We start from the raw sequence: 26,518 nt of genomic DNA on the forward strand, positions 1-26,518 counted from the left end.
AGGCTTCATTTTCAGCCAAAAATGTTTTGAGATAAGTCAAAGCAAAATGGGCTCTTTATCAATTCAGTGAGCATTTTCAAAATCGGCATTTCTCACAGCGGGCTTCTTCAATTCTAAAGTACAGACAATAGATAAGATTCAAGTGGAGAAAATCAGATGCTTCGTTCTTTTGTGAGCTGCCGAACACACTTTAACGACTTACATGAATGGAAAGGGACAAGGATTTCAGAGAGGCAGTGAAATCCTCATCGGATCAGCTTTGAAGATGCCTCCGAAACTTTGCAAGCTCACTCTTCTGTTTAGATGCTCATCCTTTGTCAGGTTGCATATCTCAATCAAAGCATCATCAAAACGTCTAAATATCACAAATTTTACTAAAATCATCTCTTGGTATTAATCCTTTATCTTACTTTTTAAGGTCAGGGGAATGTAGATCAGACAAGCAACCACCACAAATATTCTCACCTTCCGATCTACACTATACTCAAGTGCCAATTAGTATATTATGCATGATTTCTTCTGCCATTTGCTCCTTTGCTCACTGCCTCATGTCGTCTCTATAGCACAGGGCTGCAGCAGGGACTGAGTCAATCTCAGACCCATCACTTAGACGTGGACAGAGCATGACAGAGGGACAGAGTCCGGCGGTGAGCCAGGGTCAATACCAATGTCTTCAGCTGTCCAACAAAGACCGCCAAGACAACAGAACCGGTGAGAAGTCATTTCAAGGCTTCTTTAGGCCAAATCAATTGCATCTGGGAGAGCATCACAATCACAGGGTTGTAAGGTGGGAGATTGGGATCAAAATGCTGGTGTTGTTGGTTGAGCTAATGGTGGTGGTGGTGCTGCTGCACTGGTTCAAGGGATTTTAGAGTAGAAACTGTGGGGTAAACATCATTTTCATGGGCTGTAGTGAAACTATGTTACACTGACTTTCACTACAAACAGTTGAAGACATACAAAATGTGTGTTGGGAACTATCCAGATTAGTCATTACCCTTCTTTTTCTTTTTTGGGTCAGTCCTCTCTGGAGGTACATTCTGTGGACGTATATGGGATGGTTTATTTTGCTGGGCTGAGACACCAGCTGGGACATCTGTAACACAAAACTGTCCAGAACATCCTGACCGGGACCCGACTGGTAAGACAGTTACAGTTTTGCACTTCTTACTCTTCATCCACAAAACACAGCTGGCTGAAATGAGATTGCTGGGAATTCACGTTTTCCAGTTTTCCGCACAAGGTTTTAATTGATCACTAGGCAACACAATGAAATGAACCAGTCCTCTCTGTGTATGAGGGGGAAGTCAGGATATAAAGGAAGAGCAGGGGGGTTCTAGTTCATATTTTAGGAAATTATATTTAACTGAGCCACGTATTTACAACACGCATCCCTTTTGGGCCGCAGTCATGTCGTCCATATTTATATACAGTTTATAGTTCACAATAACTCCTCACTTATTTTTATAAGCTATTCGAGCTGCCTGAGACATGACAATAACAGTCTATTAGTTTAGTCCTGAATAAAATATCCCAACAACTATTGGCCAACTGTCATTAAATTTGGTGAAGATGTCCACGATGGCCTAATATCTTTCTTTAACACTACCAACAAATTGAGTGAAATATCTCAATATCCGCCAGTTGGATTTGTTCCAGAAATAACTATAATACCTTCAAGCAATGCCTGGACTTTGCAGCATAATTACATCAGGATTTTTATGTCCTATACTTTGAGTTAACAAAATAATTGCACAAGTAATGACATTTTAATCAGCCCCAGCTGTACATTTTGTCTATTTTTATTTGTCAAATGTTGACATGTTTTAATTAGTCAAATTGACTGTGAAATAGGTTAAGATTGAAATAAGTAACTTACAGAAATATGTGCAGTTTACGTGGTGAGGAATGCCAGGGTCAATAATGGCTAGTTGCAGAGATCTGGAGACATGTAATGTCTGATTTAGGCTTCGCAGCATGAGAGAGAGAAGGGAGGTGAGGGAGAGGACAGAGACGAGTGAACAGGGTATGTAAGAAAAGAGAGAAGCAAAGAAAAGAGGGATTATACGAAGATGGGGATGTCAAAGCCAGAGAGATGGATGAGGAGAGAGAATATGAACGAGAGAACAGAGGAGGTGTTTTTTAAGAGGAAACTCATAAAGGATTTTCCCACAATGCCTCTGACATTAAGAGTCCCGCTATGGCTCCTCTTCTGAAAGCTGATGCTGCTGATTCGAGGCTTTGGGGGAGACGTACAGTTGGAAATGATTGTTGAAAACTAGATGAGCTGTCAGAGAAGACTAGGCAGTCGTGCGATGGTCGGTGTTGTCAGGAACAATATGATCTCATTCTTTGCCCATTTGTGGATCTACAATACATGTGGTTTTAAGCCCCACATTTTTAGAATTTGGCAGAAGAATTCCCCAAAAATGTCCCGTTTGACATAACTTTTGAAGACCTGTGCCAAGTTTAATCTATCACAGTTGTTCTGTAATGTTCTGTAATGATTCAGGGTCAGACTTGTGGGTTTGGATGATGCCCACATAGAGTACTACTGCTTATAAACAAGGACAAAGCCAAAGAATACAGAGATTCCTTACGGGACATGAACCAAAATCAAAAAACAATATAAAAACACAGCTTTCAGGATAATCTTCTAATGGATGTGCTGTTCTCAATTTGCTTTTAAGTCAATACATGTTTATTCTTTTACAGAAAAAGTGACCAAATATTGTGACACATTGGGCAATTGGGTAAAAGAAACTGGTTCCACATGTCAGCCTGATTCAAAGGACAAATTACAGGTATTTGGACCCTGACGTTGGTATTGGGATACTGGTTTCCCTTTGAACAAGACAAATCTAGCCTTCGTTTCTCTGTACGCTATTTTTAATTTGAGCTTTTTCTTCTCTGAAGGAAATCTCCCATTTTTTGAGGGGCGCTGCAGGAGAGTTGACAACCGTTGAGGCCATTGAGGATTACAAAGAAAAAGGCAGCGATGTTCAGAAATTGATCTTTGAGAATGAAAAGAAATGCTTCGAGGAAATGGAGCGAGATCCTCCCTATGACAAGCCAGGTACTAACCCACTACGTCACCAACAAACATATTTTTATTTCTATATCAACGTGGGTTTTTATTATGGACAATTGTATAACAAAGATACCTGTAAATATTTCTTTGTTTGTATTGCTGCAGGTCTGTTCTGCAGTCGTAACTGGGATGGCTGGCTATGCTGGGACGATACTGCAGCGGGAACCTACGCCTCCCAGAGCTGCCCAAATTATTTTACCGACTTAGATCCTGCAGGTGAGCAGGGTTAGCAGGAAGATCATTTTACCCTCTCGTGGCGAATCCCCTTTAATCCTGTGCCGAGAGCATTTAAAGAGGTGGGATTTAATCTCATAATTATACTCTACAGAAACGGTGATTAAGTTCTGCAGAGAGGACGGGCAATGGTTTCATCATCCAGAGACCAATAGGATTTGGACCAACTATACACTGTGTGCTACCACCCATGACAAAAGACAAAGGGTAATGCTTTGTTGATGGAATTAACTAACTCTTTTGTCCTTATTGTAATTTACAAATCTTCCTTAATATTTGGGACATGTTAATTAAAAGAAAAACAACTGTTAACAGTGAAAAAAATAGCAGGTATGGTAGGGTTGTTACTTTTTCAGAAAATCAGCAAATACAAACTTCCAACAAAGAACTGATTCAAATAAACCATTTTAAATAAAAAAATTGACAGCATTTCATTTATTTTACAATTATGGACAATTGGTTTGTTTTTCAACAGGAAGTGAAAATGCTTGAGAATGAATACAAGTGCCTCCTAAAGATAAATCGAGATCCACCTCTGAACAATTCAGGTACTGATGCTGTCTCCACGGAGCCTTTCCTGTGCAACTCTTCTGATGTGATTCCTACAGTTCACTTTTGCACAAGCAAGAGACCTATCAGCATTTGTAATACTTTTTCATGGGTTTGCTGCTGCAGCTGGAGGTCTGTACTGCAGACGTAACTGGGATGGCTGGCTGTGCTGGGATGATACTCCAGCTGGAACCTACGCCTCCCAGAGCTGCCCTGATTATTTTTCTGCCTTGGGCCCCACAGGTAAGCAGTGACAGATAGAATATAGATTTATAGAAATCGTAACTAAATATGTATTTATTACTTTTTATAGCTACGGCAACTAAGTACTGTGGAGAGGACGGCCTGTGGTTTCGCGATCCAGAGAGCAACAGGACGTGGACTAACTATACACTGTGTGCTGTCAACTCTAAGGAGAAGCTAAAGGTTATCTATTGTTTACAAAATATCTAATAATCAACTAATCTTAGCAGTACTGATATCTTTCCCTGCAAGCTAAAGGCATGTTGCCCCCACCACTGTAAGAAAATGAAGACTATACATGCAGCTTCCAATACTAAACCTCAGACTTTAAATAGCGATAATCACAGATTTCACAGGGTCGTACATTTACAGCTTAATATGATTTGCTGAGGAAATTTGTTGAATTATGTGCCATAATTGCCTGTCATGCGTTTGACCCTATTGCTTCACTGCTCATTGTGTTATCCTGGCTGATAATGATAATAGTTTGTATGCGGCTGTGTGTGCGTGTCACGAAAACTGAAGGTAGCTGCCCAGCTCTCCGGAGGCACCGAGGATCAATCCGCCGATGAGGCCACGGTCGGCCCCACAGTTAACCCCCAAGAACAGGAAATCGTGCGGAAGAAGATCCTTGATAGCCAGTACAAATGCTTTGAGAAAATGAATCGAGATGCACCTTATAACAAATCAGGTAGTGGTCAGATCTCAATGAACCAAAGCCTTGACTTTCTGTCATCGTGCTCCTGCTCTTTGGGCATCTTAACTCCCCCTGTGACTTTGTTGTTTTAGGGATGCACTGCAGTCGTAACTGGGATGGCTGGCTTTGCTGGGGCGACACTCCGGTCGGAACGTATACGTCTCAAAGCTGCCCCAATTATTTTCCGGATTTTGACCCGACAGGTGAGCAGGGAGACTCCGGAGTGGCTGTACTCGGGAACTCTCTCGTGATAAAGTCACCTCTGATCCTCTGTTTTTAAAAAGAAGTTGGACCATCAAATATTAATCACTTTGAGGATGAATTATTCACCAAGTCTAATGGAACCAAATTATATGGACGAGGATCTGTATGGATTTGAGGAAATTCTTTGAGAATACATTACAGATATTTATTACGTAATTGTTACTTGCAGAAAAGGCCACAAAGTACTGTGGGGAGGAGGGTCAGTGGTTTCGCCACCCGGACACCAACAGGACCTGGTCCAACTACACTCTCTGCAACGAAAACACCAAGGCAAAACTGAAGGTAATCTATTGAAGATAAAGTAGTTTGCTATCCTAACTGTGAGGCACGCCGGCCACAGTGAGATGGGTCAGCATCTTTTTTGTTTCCTAGAATCTCTGTATTTGCAATATGGGGAAATGTGGAAACTGGAAATATAGCTCTGACGTAGTTGCACATAAATATTATTCCATACACCATTATTATCAGACCTCCACAGAAATAATTACACGTAGAAAGTAGCTGGTGACTGTAGCTACGATTTGGATTTATAATGAACCAACTGAGTTTTAATCCGACAAGTAGCAAAGGCGGGTAAAGCAGTTCAACAGGCTTTGCATATTCTATGGTGCAACAAAAACAAGCCTCCTCTCCCTCGGGTTATACTGTCACTATAAACAAATGAAGACTGGTCCAGACAGTGGAGTGTCTCAACATCAACACATATTAACGCCTTCTCATCACCAAACACACCAGGCTGCTGTGCCAAGCTGCTGACAGTGTTTCCCCATGGAAACCAGACAAACCAAGACACCAGGGAGCTCAATTAGTATTTTGCCAAAGGAGAATTTTCATTTTCTCACGACTTTTAAAATCGTTTTTTAGTTTAATATATTCTAAATGGTTCAATCAATATTATCCAAGCTTCACTACATGGTCCTATGATTATGTTTCTTGCCTGTGAAGATAGGTGCAGAACCACAATCTGTTCACCAGCCTAAATTGTAGAAAATAACTAAATTAGCAACAAATATATTTTAGGGGGATTTCCCTTTGCAACCCTTGCATCTTTATGTTGATGTTATGAAGTCCCTATCCAGCTTGTCTCCTAAAAATCAAGTTTATTTACTAAACAGTAACATATTATTTATATTTTTTAAATATACATATACGTGGTAATAACGCTATTCCACTCCTCCATCTGGAACAAGGACACTGGCCAATTGTAAATACCTGAGACTTGTGAACAAAACTTCTGCAAAGGATTACGAGAACTTTCCCCCAGCTATATCCAGTAGTCGAAGCAGACAGATGGAACAGCTGTCCTGGCAAATCTGTGAGAAGGACAAAAAGTCAGTCAGACTATCAGAACTGAACCAGCGATCAGCTGCTGCATCCGTTTCCACAGAAAGCTGATCTTCGCTGACGCAGCCTCCAGACCTCACCATACTCCAGAGAACAAAGTGTCTCAGCAGCAAGATTCAAAAGAGGAATAAAGCAAAAATTATTTTTGTTGATGTGACGCCAACTCTTGCTCTTATTAATATATTTTACACGTTAGGAACAAAACAAGAACCGAGGTATGAAAACATTTGTGTCATTTTTTTGTATGTGGTTAGGTAATATGACCACTTTCTGCCAGATTTCTTTGTTCATCATTTTGTTTATTATATGGTGGCATCCATTTACGTTACTTAGTATGTGCTAAATAAACATCAGAAGATCTTAGTTTCATTCTTGAAGCTTAAAATTATTGCAATTGTTTTTCATTTATCCATTCTAACATAACATTTTATCTACAATATTTTTAAATAAAACAGGAGTAACACATTTTTATTTAATTGTTCATAATAAAGTGATGCTTATAAAAGCAATTTTTGTATTAACTCCATTTTCACCTACAAATAATCGGTTTAACCACGACAGTTAAATTGGAATATGGGGAATCATTACAAAACTGTCTGATTACTTGTGTGGGTGATGCATTGTTTTCTGTAGTGAAGTCGTTTCTAGCGGTATCATCATGAATTGTGGAAAACATAAACTAGAAGTGATGCCAGAACTACAAATATAAAAGCAGAGGCTGCAAAACACAACAAACGTTTCTTATTCCCTGTTTGTTAAACTGAAAAATGCCTAAATGATTTTTTTGGTCCTTTTTTTCCGCAGTCAGCGTACATTCTATTTTACATGGCGATTGTGGGTCACGCTTTATCCATAGCGTCGCTGCTCATCTCTTTGGCCATCTTCTTCTACTTCAGGTAATGGACTATGGATCTGTCCTCCATGTATATCATAGTGACAATACAATGGATGGTGCACATGGTAGTGAAGTGAATATTCAGGACAGTTTAAATGGCTGATACTGTTCGTTACAGGGAAATTATCATTAAATGATTCATCCAGGGCAGATTTGCCCTTAAAGGCTCATCATCTTCGGGTATGGATAGCATTTATAAATATATCACTGAAGACCGCAGTTGCAAATCACTCTCATATTCACTTTCACAAATTTATGCAAACTACACCTGAAAATAGCTCCTCGGCTTCTCGGGAGTGAAATTTAAACACCATCTTACTTTCACTAATTTCATGCCAACTTGGTTTCGTCGTATAGCACCACTTATTTCATGGATATTTAGGATTCACAACTGGTAAGCTGTGACGTCCGTTGAATGTGTTGGTGCTTTACTCTTATTAGAAAGGCGTGTACCTGATTGCATTGCTCATTAAAAATGATCACACCAATGTACTCCCTAATCCCAGAAGGGAAAAGCCCACAATTTCAGAGTTAATTAATTAATTACAGACTCTGCTGTTGAAATTCAATAAGATAAGAGTTCAAGGTAACGTGGATAGAGGAAACCACAGGTATAATATTGAGGTAATGTCACTGGAACCCGGGAATGAAAAAGATAAGACTTCATTTCACTACAGCCATATATCTTTCTTAATGATACACTAAGGTTAAAAAAATAATGAAATGAAGCCTGAGGGGAAAAAATAACTATGTTCTGAAACAATATTTGGATGAGTTACTTTGTTGGCCTTGCGTTTCTAGAACACAGCAGTTGTAAAAAATGGACGTGGTGACGGGTGCTGACCTCCTAAACGGAGCCGTTATCCAGAACAGATCTTGTACGAGACCCTCGCTGTGCTTCGTACTTTTAAACCCATAAATCCAGGGGCCAAGTTTCGGCCAGGTGTACTATCACAAAAGAAACCCATCACCCACTGAGAGACAAATGCTCAACAAAGCTACACAACAAGTTCAGTGGGACACTCACAATTCATCAATAACAATTAAGATCTCAATAAATAAAGTGAAAAAGGTTATTGGCAAATAAAACCTTTATTTTTTCTTTATTCTTTGAATATTTATAGCCAGGACACTTAAAATATTGGAGGCTTAATGTTTCTTACAAGATCCAGATGTGAGTCTTGCAATGGTATGTGGCGGTGTACAGCTGAACTCTGTTATTTACGACTCTACATCAAAACTGTCCAGATTCCCAGATAAAAATACTCCAGGATGCTGTGGAAAAACAGGAGCCGGTTGAACGGCCCATGCGAAGACGGTCAGAGCGGTGACAGTGTGAAAAATACTGCCAAGGCATTGATTGACCTGTATTTTGACATCTCCTTTTAGATATACCCTTTATATACTTCTACGGCTCCTGTTTTGTCCGGTTGAGGGTACACGAGACGGTGAAAATGAGCAGTTGATCCGTCTTTTTGCTTTAGAAAATAAATGTCTCGAGGGGTTTAGGACTCAACAAAGATCAAATTGGCCACGAGCAGTATAGGATATAATTTCTTCAACTGTACAGGTCATATTTATGAGAGGCTACATTCTGAGAAATATATTTGCTTCAAGTTTCATTCAGACTTGAACACTCACTGTAACTCCGCAGTCTGTTTGATTTCTGCCCTGAAATTAAAACGTGATTAAACACCGCCAACAGTAAAGCTACTGGAAATGAATGACTTCTAATAGTTGTCTTTCGCTTTGCCTGTCAAGCTTTTCATTGTGCTATTAATTCTGAGTGGCCAGCCAAGGTAATGAGGAAGCACCCTTGGGATCCATCATGCATTATTTAACAGCACTTCTTTCATGTACAGTAGAGTACTTAGCAGCAGTCTATCTCATTGATCCCAGGGATTGTTTTTCCCACCAACCACAAATATCAGCGGGGGAGTAAGTGAGATTCTTTGACATCTGGTATTTAATTGTCCGATGATTTTTATTCCCAATGTGATGATGTTGTTTTCTAATAATTATGACTGGCAGTGCTAAAATATTAATGATGGCATCGCTCTCCACGCAGGAGCCTGAGCTGCCAGAGGATCACCCTCCACAAGAACCTCTTCTGCTCCTATGTGCTCAATTCCGCTCTCACCATCATCTACCTTGTAGCGGTGGTCAACAATCCCGAAGTGGTGGGCAGAAACCCGGTGAGTCTGTAGGCACCGCAAGTTCTCTGAGCTAAATGCTAACATCAGTAGGCTACAAAGCTTACAAGGACAGTGCTAGCATGCTGACAATGCAGTCTGGGTCAAAAATCTCCTTACCACCCACTCATTCACTTCTCACTAAAGCCTCAATTGTTCCCAAATTAGTGATCAATGAAAAGAGATTTCAGACACTAACTAACTTATCATGTGTTTATCATATTCCAATTGGCAGCTAATTAGAAACAAAGCTGCTGAGGTCAATCTTTTGCAGGTTTTTGGCCATGAGTCAAAGAAATTAACAAATTCAAATTAACACCCGATTATATTGCAAAAAAGTGATTGTTTCACTTAAGGCCTTACAATTTATTACTGAATGTTATAGTTGGAGCTCGACTGATTTGTCAGTGTGATATGTGCTTTACTGATATGTGTTGATGTAAAGACCTTTATTTGACATGATACAACAGTACAGGAAAATGCTTTGGCTGACAAATTGTGAATTTTTATTGTTGTATTTATATGAATTTGGTAATGAGCAATACAATTTCTAAGAGATGTAAACAATGCAGAAACGATGTGCATACATGTTTACATTTTACATAGAAAATATCTTAATTTTCTTTTTATTTGTGTTGTCTTTTGTTAATACTAAAACAGTCAAATATAATCACGCCTCAAATTACATTACTTCATTATAAGGTAATATTGACGTCTTCGGAATCATTGTAGATTTTTGTAATAATTAATAATTATTTAGAGTCCAATATTTGTTAGTCAGTTTGTTATTATATTTCAGTCTGGACCAGTAATGGACCGACCACTGACCAGCACTGGCATCCCTAGAACCTTGTCTTAGCAAAAAAAGCCATTTAGCAGAACACAGAGTGTGGAAGAGGATTAGTTCCACCGTCTTTAAATGAGATACAAATGCATTCACAATTTATGCAAAACCTAACAAGAATTCGAGCACGAAAAAAAGTTTGGTGAACTTTTTAAAATCCATTTGATTTGTGAAGCCAAGCAATGCAAGGAAACTAAACTTAGATATAGCTGCTCTCTATTTTAAATATGTATATGTCTGCTGATTTTTAAGTGTATGCTAATTAGTATTTCATCTCAGCGTGCTACATCGTGGCAGCGTTGCAGAGTCAACAGACTTTTTCCCTTTGCGCTCTCCCTTCTCTTCTGTTTTGGAGCCACATTGAAAGCCTTATGTGAATTCTTTGAAACCCAGAGGTCTGCTTAGGTAGACATGATAAATCTCTCTCGTAGGAATGCCCGGCTATCAGGACTGAGCATAAATTCATGTGTTGCTCTTCAAGAACCACTCCTTTTTGGAAATCAAAATAATGAAAGCCTGTTAGCTCTGTGCTCTTCGGCTTCTTAAGAGTTGTTATTGCAGAGTTTTTCCAACTCCATAAAAGGTCCATATATTTTCTGCTTTTATGTAGAACCGAATAAAATCGGGCACACTCGGGTTCTTAAAGTCCAAGTTAATACAAGATGTCAGAACATATCCTGTTGAAAAAAGAAAAACTGAAAACATTAGAAAAAAAAGATAATCAAAGTGCGATACGAAAACAAAACAAACACAGTGGATAGGATTGTGGCGTTGGCTCACGTCTCACACAATCCCTTTAGCCTCAGTCTGCTCTGAGCCGGGGCGTCACTACAAACATCCAACAGACAGCTGCGGTTTGGGTTTTGCTTCTGTGTCCTGCTGCGTCTGGCACATCCCGATCGGTCGTCTTTAGTCACATCCCAACTCCCAACGTGTCCAAGAAGCAGATAGGAATGACAGCCTTCATCATCAAAGTGAGGAAATATATATTTCAGGCAGCGCAGCGGTGCAGTTGTTCGCGCTGCCGCTGCACAGCGAGAGAGATCTGGGTTCAACTGCAGGTTCAGACCTTTCTGTGTGGAGTTTGCCTGCTTTCCCTCCGTCTGTCTGCGTGGGTTTTTTCATCTTGATAATCCAGCTTCCTCCCACAGTCCAAAGAGTCTTAATTGCCTGTGTATGTGGGAGAGAGGGCGAATGGTTGTTTGTCTCTATGTGGTTATTGATTTAAATATGTCAGCTCTGATGAGATCAACAAGGCCCTGCATGGGTTTAAAGAGGAGAGCCTAGGAAAAACATCTCAAGCGCCATTGGTTAGGATTCCCTCGTGTCTGTTGGGGGAAGCATGTTGAAATTTCATTGCCAAAGTGAGACTTATAAGCCCGTTTGTCGCGCTGGTGATTTAGGAATGGCGGATAGTGGTGGAGATTTACTCTCTCAGTGAAAACAAGCTTTTTTCATTCTCTCTGGTTTGGTCATACGAACTGAGGGTTTAGCCAGCCAGCACAGTGGAGGAGTGAATCCCCAAAGCTTATGTCAAACCAGGAAGGAGGCTGAAAACATGAGAAACATCTACAATGATCTATAGCAGCTTGATTTGTAAACCAGAACATTGTGAGTAATTTTAGACAACCCTCGACTTGCTGCGAAGCGAAACGGGTCTGAATTGGTGAAAAGTAATTGAAGCCGACTCTGTCCTTGTCTGTTATAGTAGAGATTCTTCAACTGGAAAGAGAAAGGTAAGAAAGTGCGGGAGACACATGGCTAAAAGTTTAGACGTGAATTACTTGGGCTAAGAAGACCCCCGAGAGGAGCAGTTAATGGTGATGCCAGCAGATCGGAATTATACCATCGCCGCATGTATGCTCTTTTAACACAGGATATGAACCTGAAACCACAGTGTGAATATTACAAATATATATTCATGCAGAGGTTTCTAGTGTTTACAGTCTCCAAATATGTATTGAAGGGAAACGTTGAACTTTTAACTAATAGCGTTATTCAAGAGGGCTCATTAAGATGAAAATCAAATTAAATATAAAGATTACAAGACAGTTCAGTCACACAAAACAAAAGATGAGGGTATAATCACCCTGCAAAAGTAGTAGTACTGCATTTAAAATATCAGCAAATAAAAATGTTATGACTCCTAGAACCACCGTTTTGCAAAACCAGTTCAGAAGATATTTAAATGTTAGCCCAGTCATGTGATTTGCTGTCATGGTCATTTCCTTTGAACTTCACTAAGGATTTTAAATAACCTGCAAATATAGATAGTAAATTAAAACACAGGTATGCAAATGTTATTGATGACTATTCAACCACCTGTCGCTGTCATGAGCATTAAATTAAGTGGTACTTTCGTAAACAGCATGGGGATCATGTCTGTTGATAGGATGCTGGATTCTATATTGTCCCCTGTTTTTGAAGGAGCTACATTTTATTATAATGTGTCATCTTAATCGGATTTTCAGGCATGAACGAAACATTATCCATGTGTAGAGTACATTGCAGGGGGTGCTAACATTGATCCTTCTTGGAAATCCTTATCAACGTTTTGGGTATAGTTTTATACCATCAGGGAAAACAGCCAGGAACATGTGAATTACACTGGCTGTGTGCCAAATCATCAAAACCAGTGGGAAGCATTGGAATCCAAGAAGGGGACATATTGGTTTTTATTTAATCATACTATAAAGAACATCAAAATGTGCTTTGCTGTATGAAATTGATTTGTCTGAGAAGTTAGACTGAAAAATAATCCTTACTGGTTTGCAGCAGTTTTCACAATTACGGGGGGGGGGAATAAATTTCTCCATAAGTTGCTGCAAGCTCTCAGAACTGGGACAGGCACACAGTCCTCATCAGAGCTGACAGAACGTGCTGAGATGCCTGTCGGAAAAGTTTCAAAAACACGTCTGCGTAACTAAACTCCAAAGAAATACAACAATGGTCCCTAAATCACCAACAGGGTCCAACATCAAAATATGCCACTGACAAACTGTTACCTTTTATGGCAAAAGATTTTCAGACTTTTTGGATAAGACTCCTGGATAGTCAGGTTTATTGAAGCCATTGTTTGGCAGCTGAGGAATTACAGCTTATGGATCAACCATAAGTGTCCTGGTAATGACAGCATTAGCAGGCATGGGTTAGATAAGATTGACAATATTAGTCATCAGAGTAATCTCATTTTAAGAGATTACAATAACGAGGCAATCGAAGCAACAGAAAACACAATGAGACGTGTTGACATGTTGCCACACTCTCGTGGATAGTATTGTACTAATATGCACTTTCAGAAAGTTGCTTTGTTTTTAACTTCTTTGTGCAAAGTAAGACCAACACAATCGAAAAGCATTTCAAAGACAAAGCTTAATTTCCATCTGAGCTCGCATCCAGAGGGGGTAAATGAGTAAACATCATCTCAGCATTAGGAGCATTACACTGGCTGACGATTTAGTGAAATATCCGCTCGGCTCTGTTCTCGTGTCCTGCTGAGATGATGTCATGGTAACTTAAATCGCATCATCTCAATCGGAATCAATCAGTGTAAAAAAGTCCAAATTAAACAAAATAACCGTTTCTGTTTGGGCTGTCACTGCAGGTTGGCTGTAAGGTGCTACACTTCTTCCACATGTACATGCTGGGCTGCAATTACTTCTGGATGCTGTGCGAAGGCATCTACCTGCACACGCTCATCGTGGTGGCTGTGTTCGCAGAGGAGCAGCATCTGCACTGGTACTACCTCCTGGGCTGGGGTGAGTCGTCTGTACTGCATCAAAAAAAGCAGATTTCTTGTGTTTTCCTTCCCACGTCCATGTTGGACCCAAATCAAAGCTTGAAAAAGCGAGCGTGCGTTTCAACAAGAGGGGACACAATCCAGCTGCCGCCATTTACTCATAACCACGCAGCGCTCATACAGCTCGTCAACCCCGACATGCTGACGGCTTTATTAGCCCTCCTGTCGCTTAGTGCGGCGCGTGTCCTGTTTTTCACCTTGCTCAGAACAGGAATAATGAGTGCAGCCTGTCAAACGACTAGACGATGGAACTAAATGGATGCTCATCATTAAAAATGGGTGAATAACCTTCGGGACTCAGTGTGTGTGTGTGTGTGTGCGTGTGTTTCTGTGATTGTGTGTGTGGATGGGGTGCAGCCAGTTTGTCAGGTCCATCTGTGGCCGATATGCAGCAGGGCCCAGCAGTGTCCGCAACTGAACTGTACATGGATTCATGTGTTAGTGTATAGTGTTTGGTTTGGTTTTCATTACAGGGTGTGGATTTCAAAATCGTCAGGCCTGCTGAAGTAAATCATTCAGTTTGTAGAAATGAGGAGGAGAAAGTTGCTCCGCTTCTGAGAATAATTGCAACGATATTCATCACGTGTCACATGAGGAAGTTTGAGACAGACACTCTGACGGAGCTAACCACACTTTTACTGTTACATAAAATGACAAATGAATTTCACAAAGTTCACTCGAGACCTCATATGGCCGCCGTCTCTTTTCCCCCTGCCCAAGGCTTTCCACTAGTCCCCGCATCCATCCACGCCATGGCAAGGAAAAAGTATTTTGACGACAAGTGAGTAATGTTCCAGGATTCTGCAAATAAACAGGAGACGTTTACACATGTGCTCGGCTGGATGTGGCAGTGAGTGAGAGCGTGCAGCAGAGCCGTTCATGTGCGTGTGTATTTTGGGAGGCCGACAGTACTGACAGACGTGTTTTTCCTTCTGTAGCTGTTGGATGAGTGTGGAAACCCATCTGCTCTACGCGGTCCATGGTCCTATAGTGGCAGCGCTTCTCGTAAGTCTGCTCATCCTCTGTCTCAGCACAATTTCTGTAATTTTTGGTGAAAGATTTACTTCTTAGCCAGTTAAATTTGTTTGTCTTCCAGGTAAACCTCTTCTTCTTACTAAACATCATAAGAGTGTTGGTGACAAAACTGAGAGACACGCACCGGGCAGAGTCCAACATGTACATGAAAGCAGTGAGAGCCACCCTGATCCTGGTGCCCCTGCTGGGAATACAGTTTGTCATTTTCCCCTGGAGGCCAGAGAACCGGCTGGCGGGGGAGGTCTACGAGTACATCATGCACATACTCATGCATTACCAGGTGGGTACTTACCTGCAGGCAGGCACAAAACTAATCAGAGTTTCCGTGAAAGTGTCAGGTATGGGGCACAGCTAAAAAGGTAAACCGGCGACAAATAGAAGAATGCTGCTTCGCTGCTGCCTCTCTGTGGGTTTGAAGCACTTTGCATGTCTGGCCACACCAGATAAATATTGGAGGACCAGAACCCACAGAATGCAGGGGAAAAGAAATACACACAGATTTATTCATACCTTCATTTAGCCGTTTGGCGCAGTTGAAACTTTCAAACCACAAAACCTTGTTCTCTGCCTCGTGATGGTTGTGATTGATTATCGTGACTCACCGCTGAATTACGTTTTAAGGAACCAGTTAGTCACTCCATTGAGTTTATCTAACTACCATGTAAGCACCTTATTAAACAACAAGGCAAGCAGTCCATGAAATTTCACTCAGTTTATTCATTCATTAGAAAGAGATTACTTTGCTCCCTGATACTCTTCTGTTTTTCATGTATTCATTTATAAGCATTTCATTATTTAAGTGGAGAAGTATGTTTTAAAGTTTGTGTTATTTTGCTTTTTTTCAAGGGTTTACTGGTGGCAACAATATTCTGCTTCTTCAATGGAGAGGTAAGTACTGTTCATGGAATTACACATTTCCAATGTGGCTGCCACCACACAATAACACAATTTGCAGTTGTTAAGGAACTAAATCATAATGTCAAACATGCTCCCAGAAATTGAACTTTTCCATGATACAATATTTTTAGCTAACTTTGTCCCAAGGAAATAAAATATATGAATGAACTATTAACCTTTTAGAGTTGCTTTGGACAGAGCTCGGCTGGCTGCTTAGAGATGAAAGTACTAATTCTCTAAATATAGTCACAAACTGAAATGGCATTCAGTGGAGCACACACACCTGAAGAACAGCCACACAACCCAACACGTGCTTGTCTACTTACAGAAGAGATATAAAAATAAAATAAAAAAATTGCTTGAATCCGCCCATTTTTTCACACCTACACCAAAATGTTGTGGGTTCTGTCTAAGCTTAGTGAAATCTATAAAGTCTTTTTTTCCGTAATAATGAAACAAATAAACCAACAAAAAAAGACAATGGGTGAATACAAAGCCTTGACGGTGGAGGTAAAAAGGTAAAAAACAGATACTACAAAATATTCACATTTGAGATGCTGTAAACTTTGGATGTTTTACATTTTCTCCTAAATTAATGAGTAACAAATTATGAGAAATCTGGTTCTCATTTTCTGTTGATAGACTTATCTTTTCCACACTACTGACTGATTAGCTAAAGAACAGTCTATATTCTTAAAAAACCATTGAGTAGAGCTGCTATTTCCTTGCAGTGTAATGCTAATGATTTTATTCTGTGACATAGCGCACTGATCTTATGATATAAATGATGACACTAATTGTTATAATGAGACAAAAGCGCAGCTTCCATGTAGACCATCTTGCTTGATATCACAAATACAGCATGGGAGCTGTTTGTCTCACTGACCTAACACCACAATGGGGCCATTGAACAAACAAGGCAGGTCTGTGCAGTTTGGCCTTGAAATCAAAAACCAGAATTGAACCCAGCACCAGAAGCCCGTGTCCTGATTAAGGGAGCTGAATTGGTCATTATGTGGGCGAAGCAAAGAGACCCGCTCATCCCCTCGTGACGGTTTGTGTGTTTGTTGACCCTGCGTGTCCCAGGAAAACTGGGCTCGCCCTTAAAGAATACAGTGCGCGCTGAGCATTGTTTATTCACCAAATTGTTTACATCGTTTAAGGAGATGCTGGTGTGTTCCTGCTGCCTGTGTATGAGCTAATGCCTGACCTATTTTCCTGGCTGAATGTGACAAACATGACCCCACAGTAGATGGCTAGCTCCTCCGTGCCAGACACCTCATGCTGAGTATTTAAATATGCTCCTCTCGCTCTGTTTATGAATCTCTCGCCTGTTTTCTTCCCATGGAAATGAATACCACAAAACTACATCATTATCCGTATGAATATTTCCGCTGCTTTAATTTTCACTTTTTGTAACTCCAGGAGAATCACAAAAGCATATTAGTTTTAACACAGAGGAATAGCGGTGCAGTAATTGCTCGATCTCTGCTATTCACACTGCCGCGGAGTCTAACAACCGGCTAAAAATCCCTAATTCAGCCGAACAGTGTGTATTGTCGGTGCCCGGCTTTGTGGAGACCTCGAGCTTGAGAGCATCGGTCACACAATGGGTCCGCGGAGCCCAAAGGTCTCGACAACACCATTAACCCCAGACGTGGGGTTTTAATGAAAATATCCTTTATTTGCTTTGAGATGTGTCTGAACCAAGTGAAGGATGCTTGCAGTCAGACAGCGGCAGACAGACTCAGAGAGGCCGACGGGAGGAGAGTCAATTTCCAGCTGGACTTGGAAACGGCACAGCCGTTTATAAACTGTGTCTTACTCCTCACCTGACGTGACCCTTCAGCTTTTACTGCCGCGGCGCTGCCTCAAAGTAACGAGCAGCACGGTGCTTTATAACCTGCAACAACCGCAATAATGACAGATGTACAAGTTGCAACTTTTATTTAATGTCAAAAAACAATTCAAGTCGTGTTTGACATTCAGATACGGTGCAGGTGGAATGTCAGAAGATCTGAGCTGAAAAACTAAATGTGAAAATACTTTTGCCTGACGGAGTTTGAAGTCACGCACTTAATGTCATAAGCAATGAGCAGGTTTATTGCTCCATGAGTGAACTGCACCCACAGTACCATGTAAGTTGACCTTTATATAAAAACCACCAAAAATGTATACAATACTCTTAAAAGAATGAAGTGACATTCTGGGCTCAAACATACGTCCATTACAAATGAATCTGGAGCCTGGAAAAAAAATTCGGGCTGGATACAATAGGAAACTATCTCCATCTGACAATCACATATTCCATCTATGAGGTGTGTGAAGTTCAGAATTCTCTAGAGATCACCCAAGTATTTGAATTCATCGATTTTGAGTCTGAAGTTTACTCGACTCTAGAAAGGAGAACGATATTTCGAGAGGGATTTAAAAGCCAATAAATATTTTTCGTAAACATATATACCACATTTTTCTTTTTGAAGAAAATACAAATAGTCAAGCATTAATCATTTTTGTTGGTATACTTGGTATACATGCCAGTTGAATTTTGTATCTTAGAGTTTAATTAAGAATTTGTAAAAACAACAACAAATCCCTTTAGGGATTAAATACTGGGGGCGGACTGATGAGGATTTTTGGAGGCCAATGCCCATACCAATCTTAGGGATTTCTGGTAATGATATATCAGCTGATATATGAAGTAAAATAGATCAAGATTAAAAATCAAAATTTGTATGTTGGTTTAAACAAACCCTGATACCAACACTATGAAATGCTCATATCAAACGATTCTTATCAACCAACTGACAAGTCAGTCGAGCCCCATCAACCTTTTAAAAACAGAGATAAGGAGATGTCACATTGATGGACCTCTCTTGCACAATCACGGTGCAAACGTTTATGATTTCCACAATCCTGACAGACTGAGGATAGACTAAATATTTCACAGATAATTTAAAAACAGCCTGAGTGCCGTTGGCTATGAGTGACAGATGCGCGTGATTATGTGTCACATATAAATACATGATTTACGGCTCCATAATGATAAGATGTGTGTTCCCTTTAAACAGGTGATGATCTGGCCACATGCACAGCTTGGCCCCACTGCGGGAAATGTGACTTTGGCGTTAACATTTCCCTACTGGCATCTGTTGATGTGATTGAATCCACACATGCTGGAACAATTAAAGCTTGCACTAATATTGTCACAAGATGGTGTTTACGTGGGCCCTGTCCTACTCCCAGTGCAACGCAACTGCATGCAGACCTCCAGTCGCGTCATTTTGTGTTCACAGTAGATTAAAAAAAAAACGAATTAGGAAAACGGGAGGAATGTTTGTGCAACTTTGACGACTAAAAAACACAAAGTGAGTTTAAAGGGTGTGCAAAACCCAAAAGGTAAACAGTTACACGGTTCAACGAGGCTGATGAAACCGCCAGAGTATTTTTATTTAGATGCAGCCAACAAAAAATTGGCTTTTTCGATGACACATTACTGAGCCTGACTCTCACACTAGGGCCACTTTCTTCCAAAAACTCACCACACCAAGTATTCTCAACACAACGCTAAACTCTCCTTTTTCTGTGCATGTCGTGGTCCAGGTGCAAGCAACTCTAAAGAGACAGTGGATGCAGTATAAGACCCAGTGGGGTCAGAGACGAAAGGACCACTGCTCGATGCGCTCCACGTCCTACACGGCCACCTCCATCACCGAGGTCCCTGCCTTCATGTACCACCACGACTGCAACAGCGAACACTTGAACGGCCGCCACACGGAGGACTCCGAGCTGGTGGCGCTGAAATCAGGGGATACATACGCATGAGCCACACCTGAGGATAAAGAGTGTAGCAGTGGGAAAAAGTCAAGGAGGAGCAACAGAGCAACAGAGATGTACAGTAAGGACGGAAAATTCATCCGGTTTTCCCACCATATCTCAGTGATTCAATCTCAGAGGCTAATTCTGGTTTATTCAGCCCAGGGTGAAAATACGGGTCTGGACATAAAGAACTCATTGAGACGGAGATGGACAAGCTATGAAACTGACACTTTGACTTTTTTTGAGAACTTTGATGTTGAGAACTTGTGGCACGAGACAAGAGCCCCTTTTTGACAAGCGCCACTTCCTAAAGCTGCTAACTGTGCGAGCGAGCTCACAGTGACGGAGGCTTGTGCTGGTGTGGAGACGGAAATAACTGTGACTGGGACGACAGCAGGGGGGGGGTTCCCAGTGGGATCTGTTTGAGATGATGGAGCTGAATGTAGCGGTAGCGATCACACCAGTTGTGAGTTATGTGACTAAACGGTGAATGAATTATGATGTGTTGATGATGACGATGATGATGGTGATGATGATGATGATGAAGGTGAAGGAGAATCCTTCACCTTCATTTAAACCTCACCTATACCAAAGGGTAATGTATGTTGGTCAGCTATGAGGAGATGTACTGTCCAGATGAGCACAGATGCTGTACCCTAACGGAAAGGACACACACACACACTTACACACCCACCAGTATTACAAACCTGATCTTATAAAAAAAAAAACTCTGTGCTCTGGAATTGTGTACATAATGTATGTTCACTATGTTTTTATTTGGAAAAGTGTTTCAATGTTTTGAAAAGATTTTATTTTTGTTTTCTATGAACTTTTGATTCTGGCCGGTTCCTCCGTTCGTGCTTCGTGTTTGTCCTGTGATGCTGCACCCCCAACTGCTTTGATGTTTTGCAGTTGCCGTACTTGTGCCGATGCCGAACATCACAGGGCTGAACCCGCTAAATAAGCTAAATGCACACATACACACAAAAATAGAGGGGAAAAAACCGAAACGTTTATCTTTATGTTTAACAGCCACAAGAGTTGTTTCACTGTTATAAGTCTATGATGCTATAGGTTGTGCCAATGACTCTGACAAGGACGCAGTTTCTCTCAAGCATGGAGGCTGCTCTGTTTGAACTTATTATCGATCATCTTTATGTCACGTTCACGATGCCTTTAATCAATCTTCTGCTTGTGAAATTCTTTCCTCTGTGCATATTTATTCATGAAATTTGTAGCATTTTGTATGAATGAGCATCCAGGGCAAAAGAACAGAGGAGAAAAGATAAAAATGGTGAATGCTCTTGTTGTCATAAAAGGCACATTTCACTTTCCAAATACATGAATGTGTCCTATACACATTCACATAACTTTTATGTCATGTCATTGTTGATTTGTTGTCATTTTGGAGGATGAAAGTTAAGAATCCTGCATTTAAATGTGAATATAAACTAAGGACTACAGTGAATTCTCCTAACTCAACATCTTAAATCGTCAGTTTTGTTTAAACTCTATTAAAATATGTATAATGCATTTATCTACAACAGCTACTTTAAAGCCCAGTCAGATTCTAAACACATATTCAATAACAGACGTTTAAAAGCAGCCAGAGAAGAATATTAATTATCCTACAGCACAGAGCCAATAGCGAACAAAGCCTCCAGCTGGCTCACTACTGTGATGTTTTTTTGTAAAAGAAGACACACAAAGGGAACATTTTAAAAAGGAAAGACAGATGATATATATTTGTTACCGTCAATAAATCCCATGACAAACACGCTCTAACCTCATGTTCTGTTCCTGACACAGCAGCAGACCTATTCATACTGACAACCGCAATGATTCGGTATGAAATAAAAAGGGCAGGGCACTTAAGTTGATAGGAAACATGAATCAAACAGGAGTAACTATTGCATTTGTTAGAGACCTTTTCCGCGATAGGAATATTTTATTAGACTTCTTTTATACATTAACATAACATTGTTAAGGCTCATTTAGGTTTGAAACGTATATGGAGACACGATGTTCTTGCTCTGAAAAACATGGGGGGCACTGTAGCCAATAGTTGGAAAGATGACCGGAAGAGACGAGGACGAAATTTCAACAATTCGCTGAATTTTCTGGAGAGAGACTTCAGCCTGCTGTGAATATACAGGCAGCAGTGTGTTACTTTGTCAGTCTCAGGGACAACCTCCTCCACCGTGTCTGTTATTAAACAACACATGGAAGTATGTGAGCACTGACAGCTACATCGTCTGAAAAAGACGTGTCTCTGTTCATACGTAAAGGCAGCATGTATGAGCCTTTATAAGGTTTTTTCATTTTGAACTTCAGTCTTTTTATCGTTGCATTAGGCAACAACAAAAATATAGACCATGACTGCACTTTTCTGTCTCAAATATTTGAGTAGCCCTAATTTGACTCTCTGAATTTTTTTTTTATTTTACTCGAGTGTTGTTAATTACAATCTGTTGAATCCCTTGTCACTGTCCATCTGAAGATTTTAAAGATTTGTATAAGGAGATATTTTGGATTTTAATAATGAAGTAGACTTGACAATTTATATCAATTGGTTCTTTAGAGTGGCCCTAAGAGAAGAGTCCATTTTTAACAGTGTAGAACAGGACTCTGATTTAGATTTACACCGAAAGTAGGATAAACAAGATCACACTTATTGATTTATTAATAAACATGTTTCACTTTGCAGTTCCCCAGAAGCCTCATGAATAAAACAGACATCTGGATCTATTGCAATACTATATTTCAGTTAATTTGCTTTTGCTAGCCACGCGCAAGGAAGAAAAGGAGAGTGACAATCAATATGAGCGAATTATATCATCATCCTATGATGGCAGAGTAGATTTTAGTGCGTTACACAAATTCTCATGTGAAATCTTAAAGTATACTATTTATTTTGCTATAAAATTCATCTTTCTCTTGATTTGCCTTGGATGTGTTGCACACTGTAAGACACATTATCAATCCTTTTGGGTTTCGGAGGGGGGGGGGGGGGGGGGCAGATTCTGTATATTTTGTATGTTCATATCCATGTAAATACGAGCAGATACTGTGTATATAATAGATTTTTTGCACTGTGAAACTCTTTGACAGCTATTTTTGTTACATCTCTGTCGTTCAGTTCGGCTTGTGTTTGCCTCTTCCTCCCTCTCAGCTCAGACTGGCATCATCTCATAACTGATAAAAAAAAAGAAAAAAAGAAACTGCATTTTGTAAAAGCCAAAGTGATTAGTGTATTTTTTTTTTCATAAAACACTTTTAACTCCAGGATATGCACGTAAAAGATTATTTGGTATTGGTCTTTATTTTTCTCAGCAAATAAGCCATTGGGGGAACAAGCTGCATGGGACATACGGTGTGAAGGGGCGAAAGGATCAGAGACAACAGCTTTCAAACTTATGATTTGATATAAAAAGGTGCTTTTACTTTCTGTAGCTTTAAGACCCTTTAATGAGATGGATGGTTTGACTTCCGAGCACACCGGGCGAAAACTTTGCTATTGAGTATTTCTGCACTTTTCTCTGATGATTCAGCAGCATCTTCCTCGCCAACAGTGCTCCTGTCAGTCGTTCAGGGTTGGCAGGTTTTGTATAATGACTGTGCAGTGGAAACAAAGGAGGTCTTACTCTATTTTGGTGTCTTGCTTTGAGATCCCTCGAGTTTGGCACTGCCGTACAGACCCTTTCTATTCTAAAGGTTCAGCTCGAATCACATACCAACTCCTGCCCCACCCTGCATTTGCACAACAAGACAGAATGAACTGACACAATTAATCTGCTCACATCCTCACGCCCTAAGGTTGTTTTCGCCCTAACGAGGCTGACTTCTTCTCATTTATATGAATATTTTCAGCCTTTCTATAGGCAGACACTGTATAATATGTAATTTCAGGCTCGGCTGCATCGTATTGGCAATGTGGAATGAAGGAGAGGTCACTGCACTACTGCATATTCACAGCCTTTCTGAGTCGATACGATATTAGTAATATGAGGATGAAGTTAGATGTGTATGGAGCTGTTATTCTTTTGTTGTTCCCTGCCAACAGCATTACACCTAATTCCTCAAAAGGTTTCTTTCCATGCAAATATTCAATACAAAATCGGAAATTGTATGAAAGACGTATCGCATACCAAGGCAGAGATGGAGGAGATATTTATCCAGATATGAGGGTGAAATCTCCATAATTGTCAAAGATCTTTTTTTTAATGGTCTTTTCTTCAGTAGTTTCAACGGCACAATAAGAAAAAGAAAGTTAGAGGAACCCATACATCTCTTTGAGCGGCCTCCATCTTGCGAGCATGATGGAAACTTCAGGGAAATGCCGGCATCAGCTCAGGAATCGACAGTGGAAGAGGTTCTTGTATGTGGGTTTTACTCCCCATCTCCATCTGTGCGTCAAAGATCGTTTCAAGGTCACTTGACAACGTGACGGCTCGGATCGCTGTTGTCCTGGACGGTCAATTTCCTCTCCACTCCCACGCTGGGCCACGTCCATGTCCACTCGTTCCAGCTCGGGTGTACTGGCTGTGCACTGAACCATTCACCCAAGGCTTGGAGCATTTTCAGCTGCTGTGGCCAGAAATTCATTACAACTGAGCCCGGCTGCAGTAGGCACAAGAACAATGGAGGACAAACATGTTCATCTCTTTACATGTTTTTGTAACTTGGTCCGGTCACACACAACAACACACTTCTGTCCATTTCATTCACTCAGGTGTGATAGCAGCTCATCTGTTCATCTTTTCTTTTTTTACTTGGATCCAGCATCTCTCGCCCCTGCAGCACACATCAACCAAGCTCACAGTCACGGTTCATGAGCAAACCTCCCCGGAGCACTGAGAGACCAAAGATTGTCACGATGTGGACTGAGATCCTCGGGTCTATATTTAGAAACCCCGCTAGTTTCAGAGAGAGGGAAACTGCATTATGAATATATACATTATGAATAAATTGGGGCTCGCAAATGACCAAAACCAGCAGGGATTTTAACACGTTTAAAGGCTATCAAAAATACCAGTGAATCAATCCAAACTGAAAACATAAGTGTATAAAACCCATGTGGCTACTTTTTAGATGAGATGATCTTTTGCCTGAAAACCCTGAAAAACAAAAATTATAAAGTTCATCTGAAGAATGGAAGCAAAAGATCAGTACTGCTAAAAAAAGATCCAATATCACACCTCCACAAATAAATGTTGCCAGAAGGACAATTAACAGATGTTATTTCAACTACATAATACGAAGGAGTGAAGTAAGCATTTGAAATACACTTTAATGCAAAAACACACGTTCCTAACTTGATTCTGAAGTATCGCTTCAGTTTCCATCGCGACTGTAACTAGACACTGACTTTCTGCACAATACAAATAATAGCAGCTTTGCTCAGAAAACTAAAGAGTCTACAGTCTTGTGTTTATTTCCAGGTTAAGATCCAGTCGGTCTGTTGTGTACCGTCTATCGATTTCAAGGTAATGCAGAGTTCGTATAGGCAGTGTTGGATTAACCATCAGGCTGCCCTACATTTTCCATTCTTAGAGAAACACTTCTAGCAACGTGTGTGCTTAGGGCAATTCACACAGAGAATAACAACTGTAAGTACCTCTTTTTCAAATTCATTCTTACTCAAGTGCATAGCAGAATTCATATACAAAAGATAGTGGCAGAGAAAGGCTCACTTCCAGAGCAAGACAAACACTGAAAGCCAATGCAAACACATCCAAATGCACTGGAGGGGGAGCTTTTGAGTAATCCTGCTCTCAGACAGACAGACAAACAAACGGCAGTGAAAACCGTATCTCCTTGGCGGAGGTAAAAAGGCGAAATGTTCAATACGTCACGTTCAACATTGCAAATGACATTGGAAAGAGACTTGGGAATAAAAAACACCACGTTTAGATGAAAACAACACCACAGCATTTATAAAGATGCTAATGTGAAGGAGGACATCTGGGCGACAATAGCATTTGTCATATGTTTGTGTGTGTGTGGTGGGGATGCATGTGCCTGTGCATGCCTGTATAAAGTAAGTGAGCCAGCTATAGTATTCACGGCATACTGTGAGAGAGGAACCCCTACTGTGTTCAATGCCACCGCCTCAAAGACAATAAATCAATCCCCTGAAATCTCTCCTCACTCTGGGACTAATCTGCGCCGTCGTCTCTATCTGCTCGGGAGAGATAGGCCTTTAGAGTTGTAATGGGATTTAACAGTGGTGGCTAAACTCACGAACTCTAAATGTGGGGAAGTGCGTGGGAAGAAATATGAAAGCTGAATGTATGATAATTCTTCAGCCGGAAAGATCAGATTTAGTCTAATTAGTTCATGATTGGCACATCATCCCCAGAAGTATTTACTAATTTCAGAGGCTATCATGTCATATGCGTTCTGTTTTCAACATAATGCGCTCCACAGTTTAGAGGGCCTGGTCAATTTATTCACAAAGCCCGGAACAATCAAGATTTTTTATTGGATCTCTAAATTGTACGTGATGGTGTTTGCCTCTTCAGGAAATTAGCATCCGCCACAAGTGAATATAGAGAGAGTGGAGTGGAAATTACCTAATGAAATAATACCTCCTTCAGATTAACTATGCAACAC

General features: G+C 40.5%; 1 protein-coding gene across 1 annotated transcript in view; it reads left to right on the forward strand.

Annotated features, from left to right (window-relative positions):
- Positions 1 to 23,166, forward strand: part of calcr (calcitonin receptor) — a 48,327-nt gene extending 25,161 nt beyond the window's left edge. Inside the window, exons 3-22 of the mRNA XM_053447509.1 lie at positions 564 to 711; positions 1,022 to 1,141; positions 2,716 to 2,804; positions 2,917 to 3,076; positions 3,197 to 3,307; positions 3,420 to 3,532; positions 3,801 to 3,873; positions 4,001 to 4,117; positions 4,188 to 4,300; positions 4,643 to 4,808; positions 4,907 to 5,017; positions 5,248 to 5,360; positions 7,227 to 7,318; positions 9,386 to 9,512; positions 13,958 to 14,111; positions 14,873 to 14,933; positions 15,091 to 15,157; positions 15,249 to 15,467; positions 16,034 to 16,075; positions 19,688 to 23,166. Coding sequence (XP_053303484.1) covers positions 564 to 711; positions 1,022 to 1,141; positions 2,716 to 2,804; positions 2,917 to 3,076; positions 3,197 to 3,307; positions 3,420 to 3,532; positions 3,801 to 3,873; positions 4,001 to 4,117; positions 4,188 to 4,300; positions 4,643 to 4,808; positions 4,907 to 5,017; positions 5,248 to 5,360; positions 7,227 to 7,318; positions 9,386 to 9,512; positions 13,958 to 14,111; positions 14,873 to 14,933; positions 15,091 to 15,157; positions 15,249 to 15,467; positions 16,034 to 16,075; positions 19,688 to 19,909 — 2,418 coding nt within the window. The 3' untranslated portion in view covers positions 19,910 to 23,166. The remainder of the gene's footprint in view (positions 1 to 563; positions 712 to 1,021; positions 1,142 to 2,715; positions 2,805 to 2,916; positions 3,077 to 3,196; positions 3,308 to 3,419; positions 3,533 to 3,800; positions 3,874 to 4,000; positions 4,118 to 4,187; positions 4,301 to 4,642; positions 4,809 to 4,906; positions 5,018 to 5,247; positions 5,361 to 7,226; positions 7,319 to 9,385; positions 9,513 to 13,957; positions 14,112 to 14,872; positions 14,934 to 15,090; positions 15,158 to 15,248; positions 15,468 to 16,033; positions 16,076 to 19,687) is intronic.
- Positions 23,167 to 26,518: the final 3,352 nt, after the last annotated feature.

This window comes from Pleuronectes platessa, chromosome 18, assembly GCF_947347685.1.
Source record: "Pleuronectes platessa chromosome 18, fPlePla1.1, whole genome shotgun sequence".
In the NCBI taxonomy this organism is placed as follows: Eukaryota; Metazoa; Chordata; class Actinopteri; order Pleuronectiformes; family Pleuronectidae; genus Pleuronectes; species Pleuronectes platessa.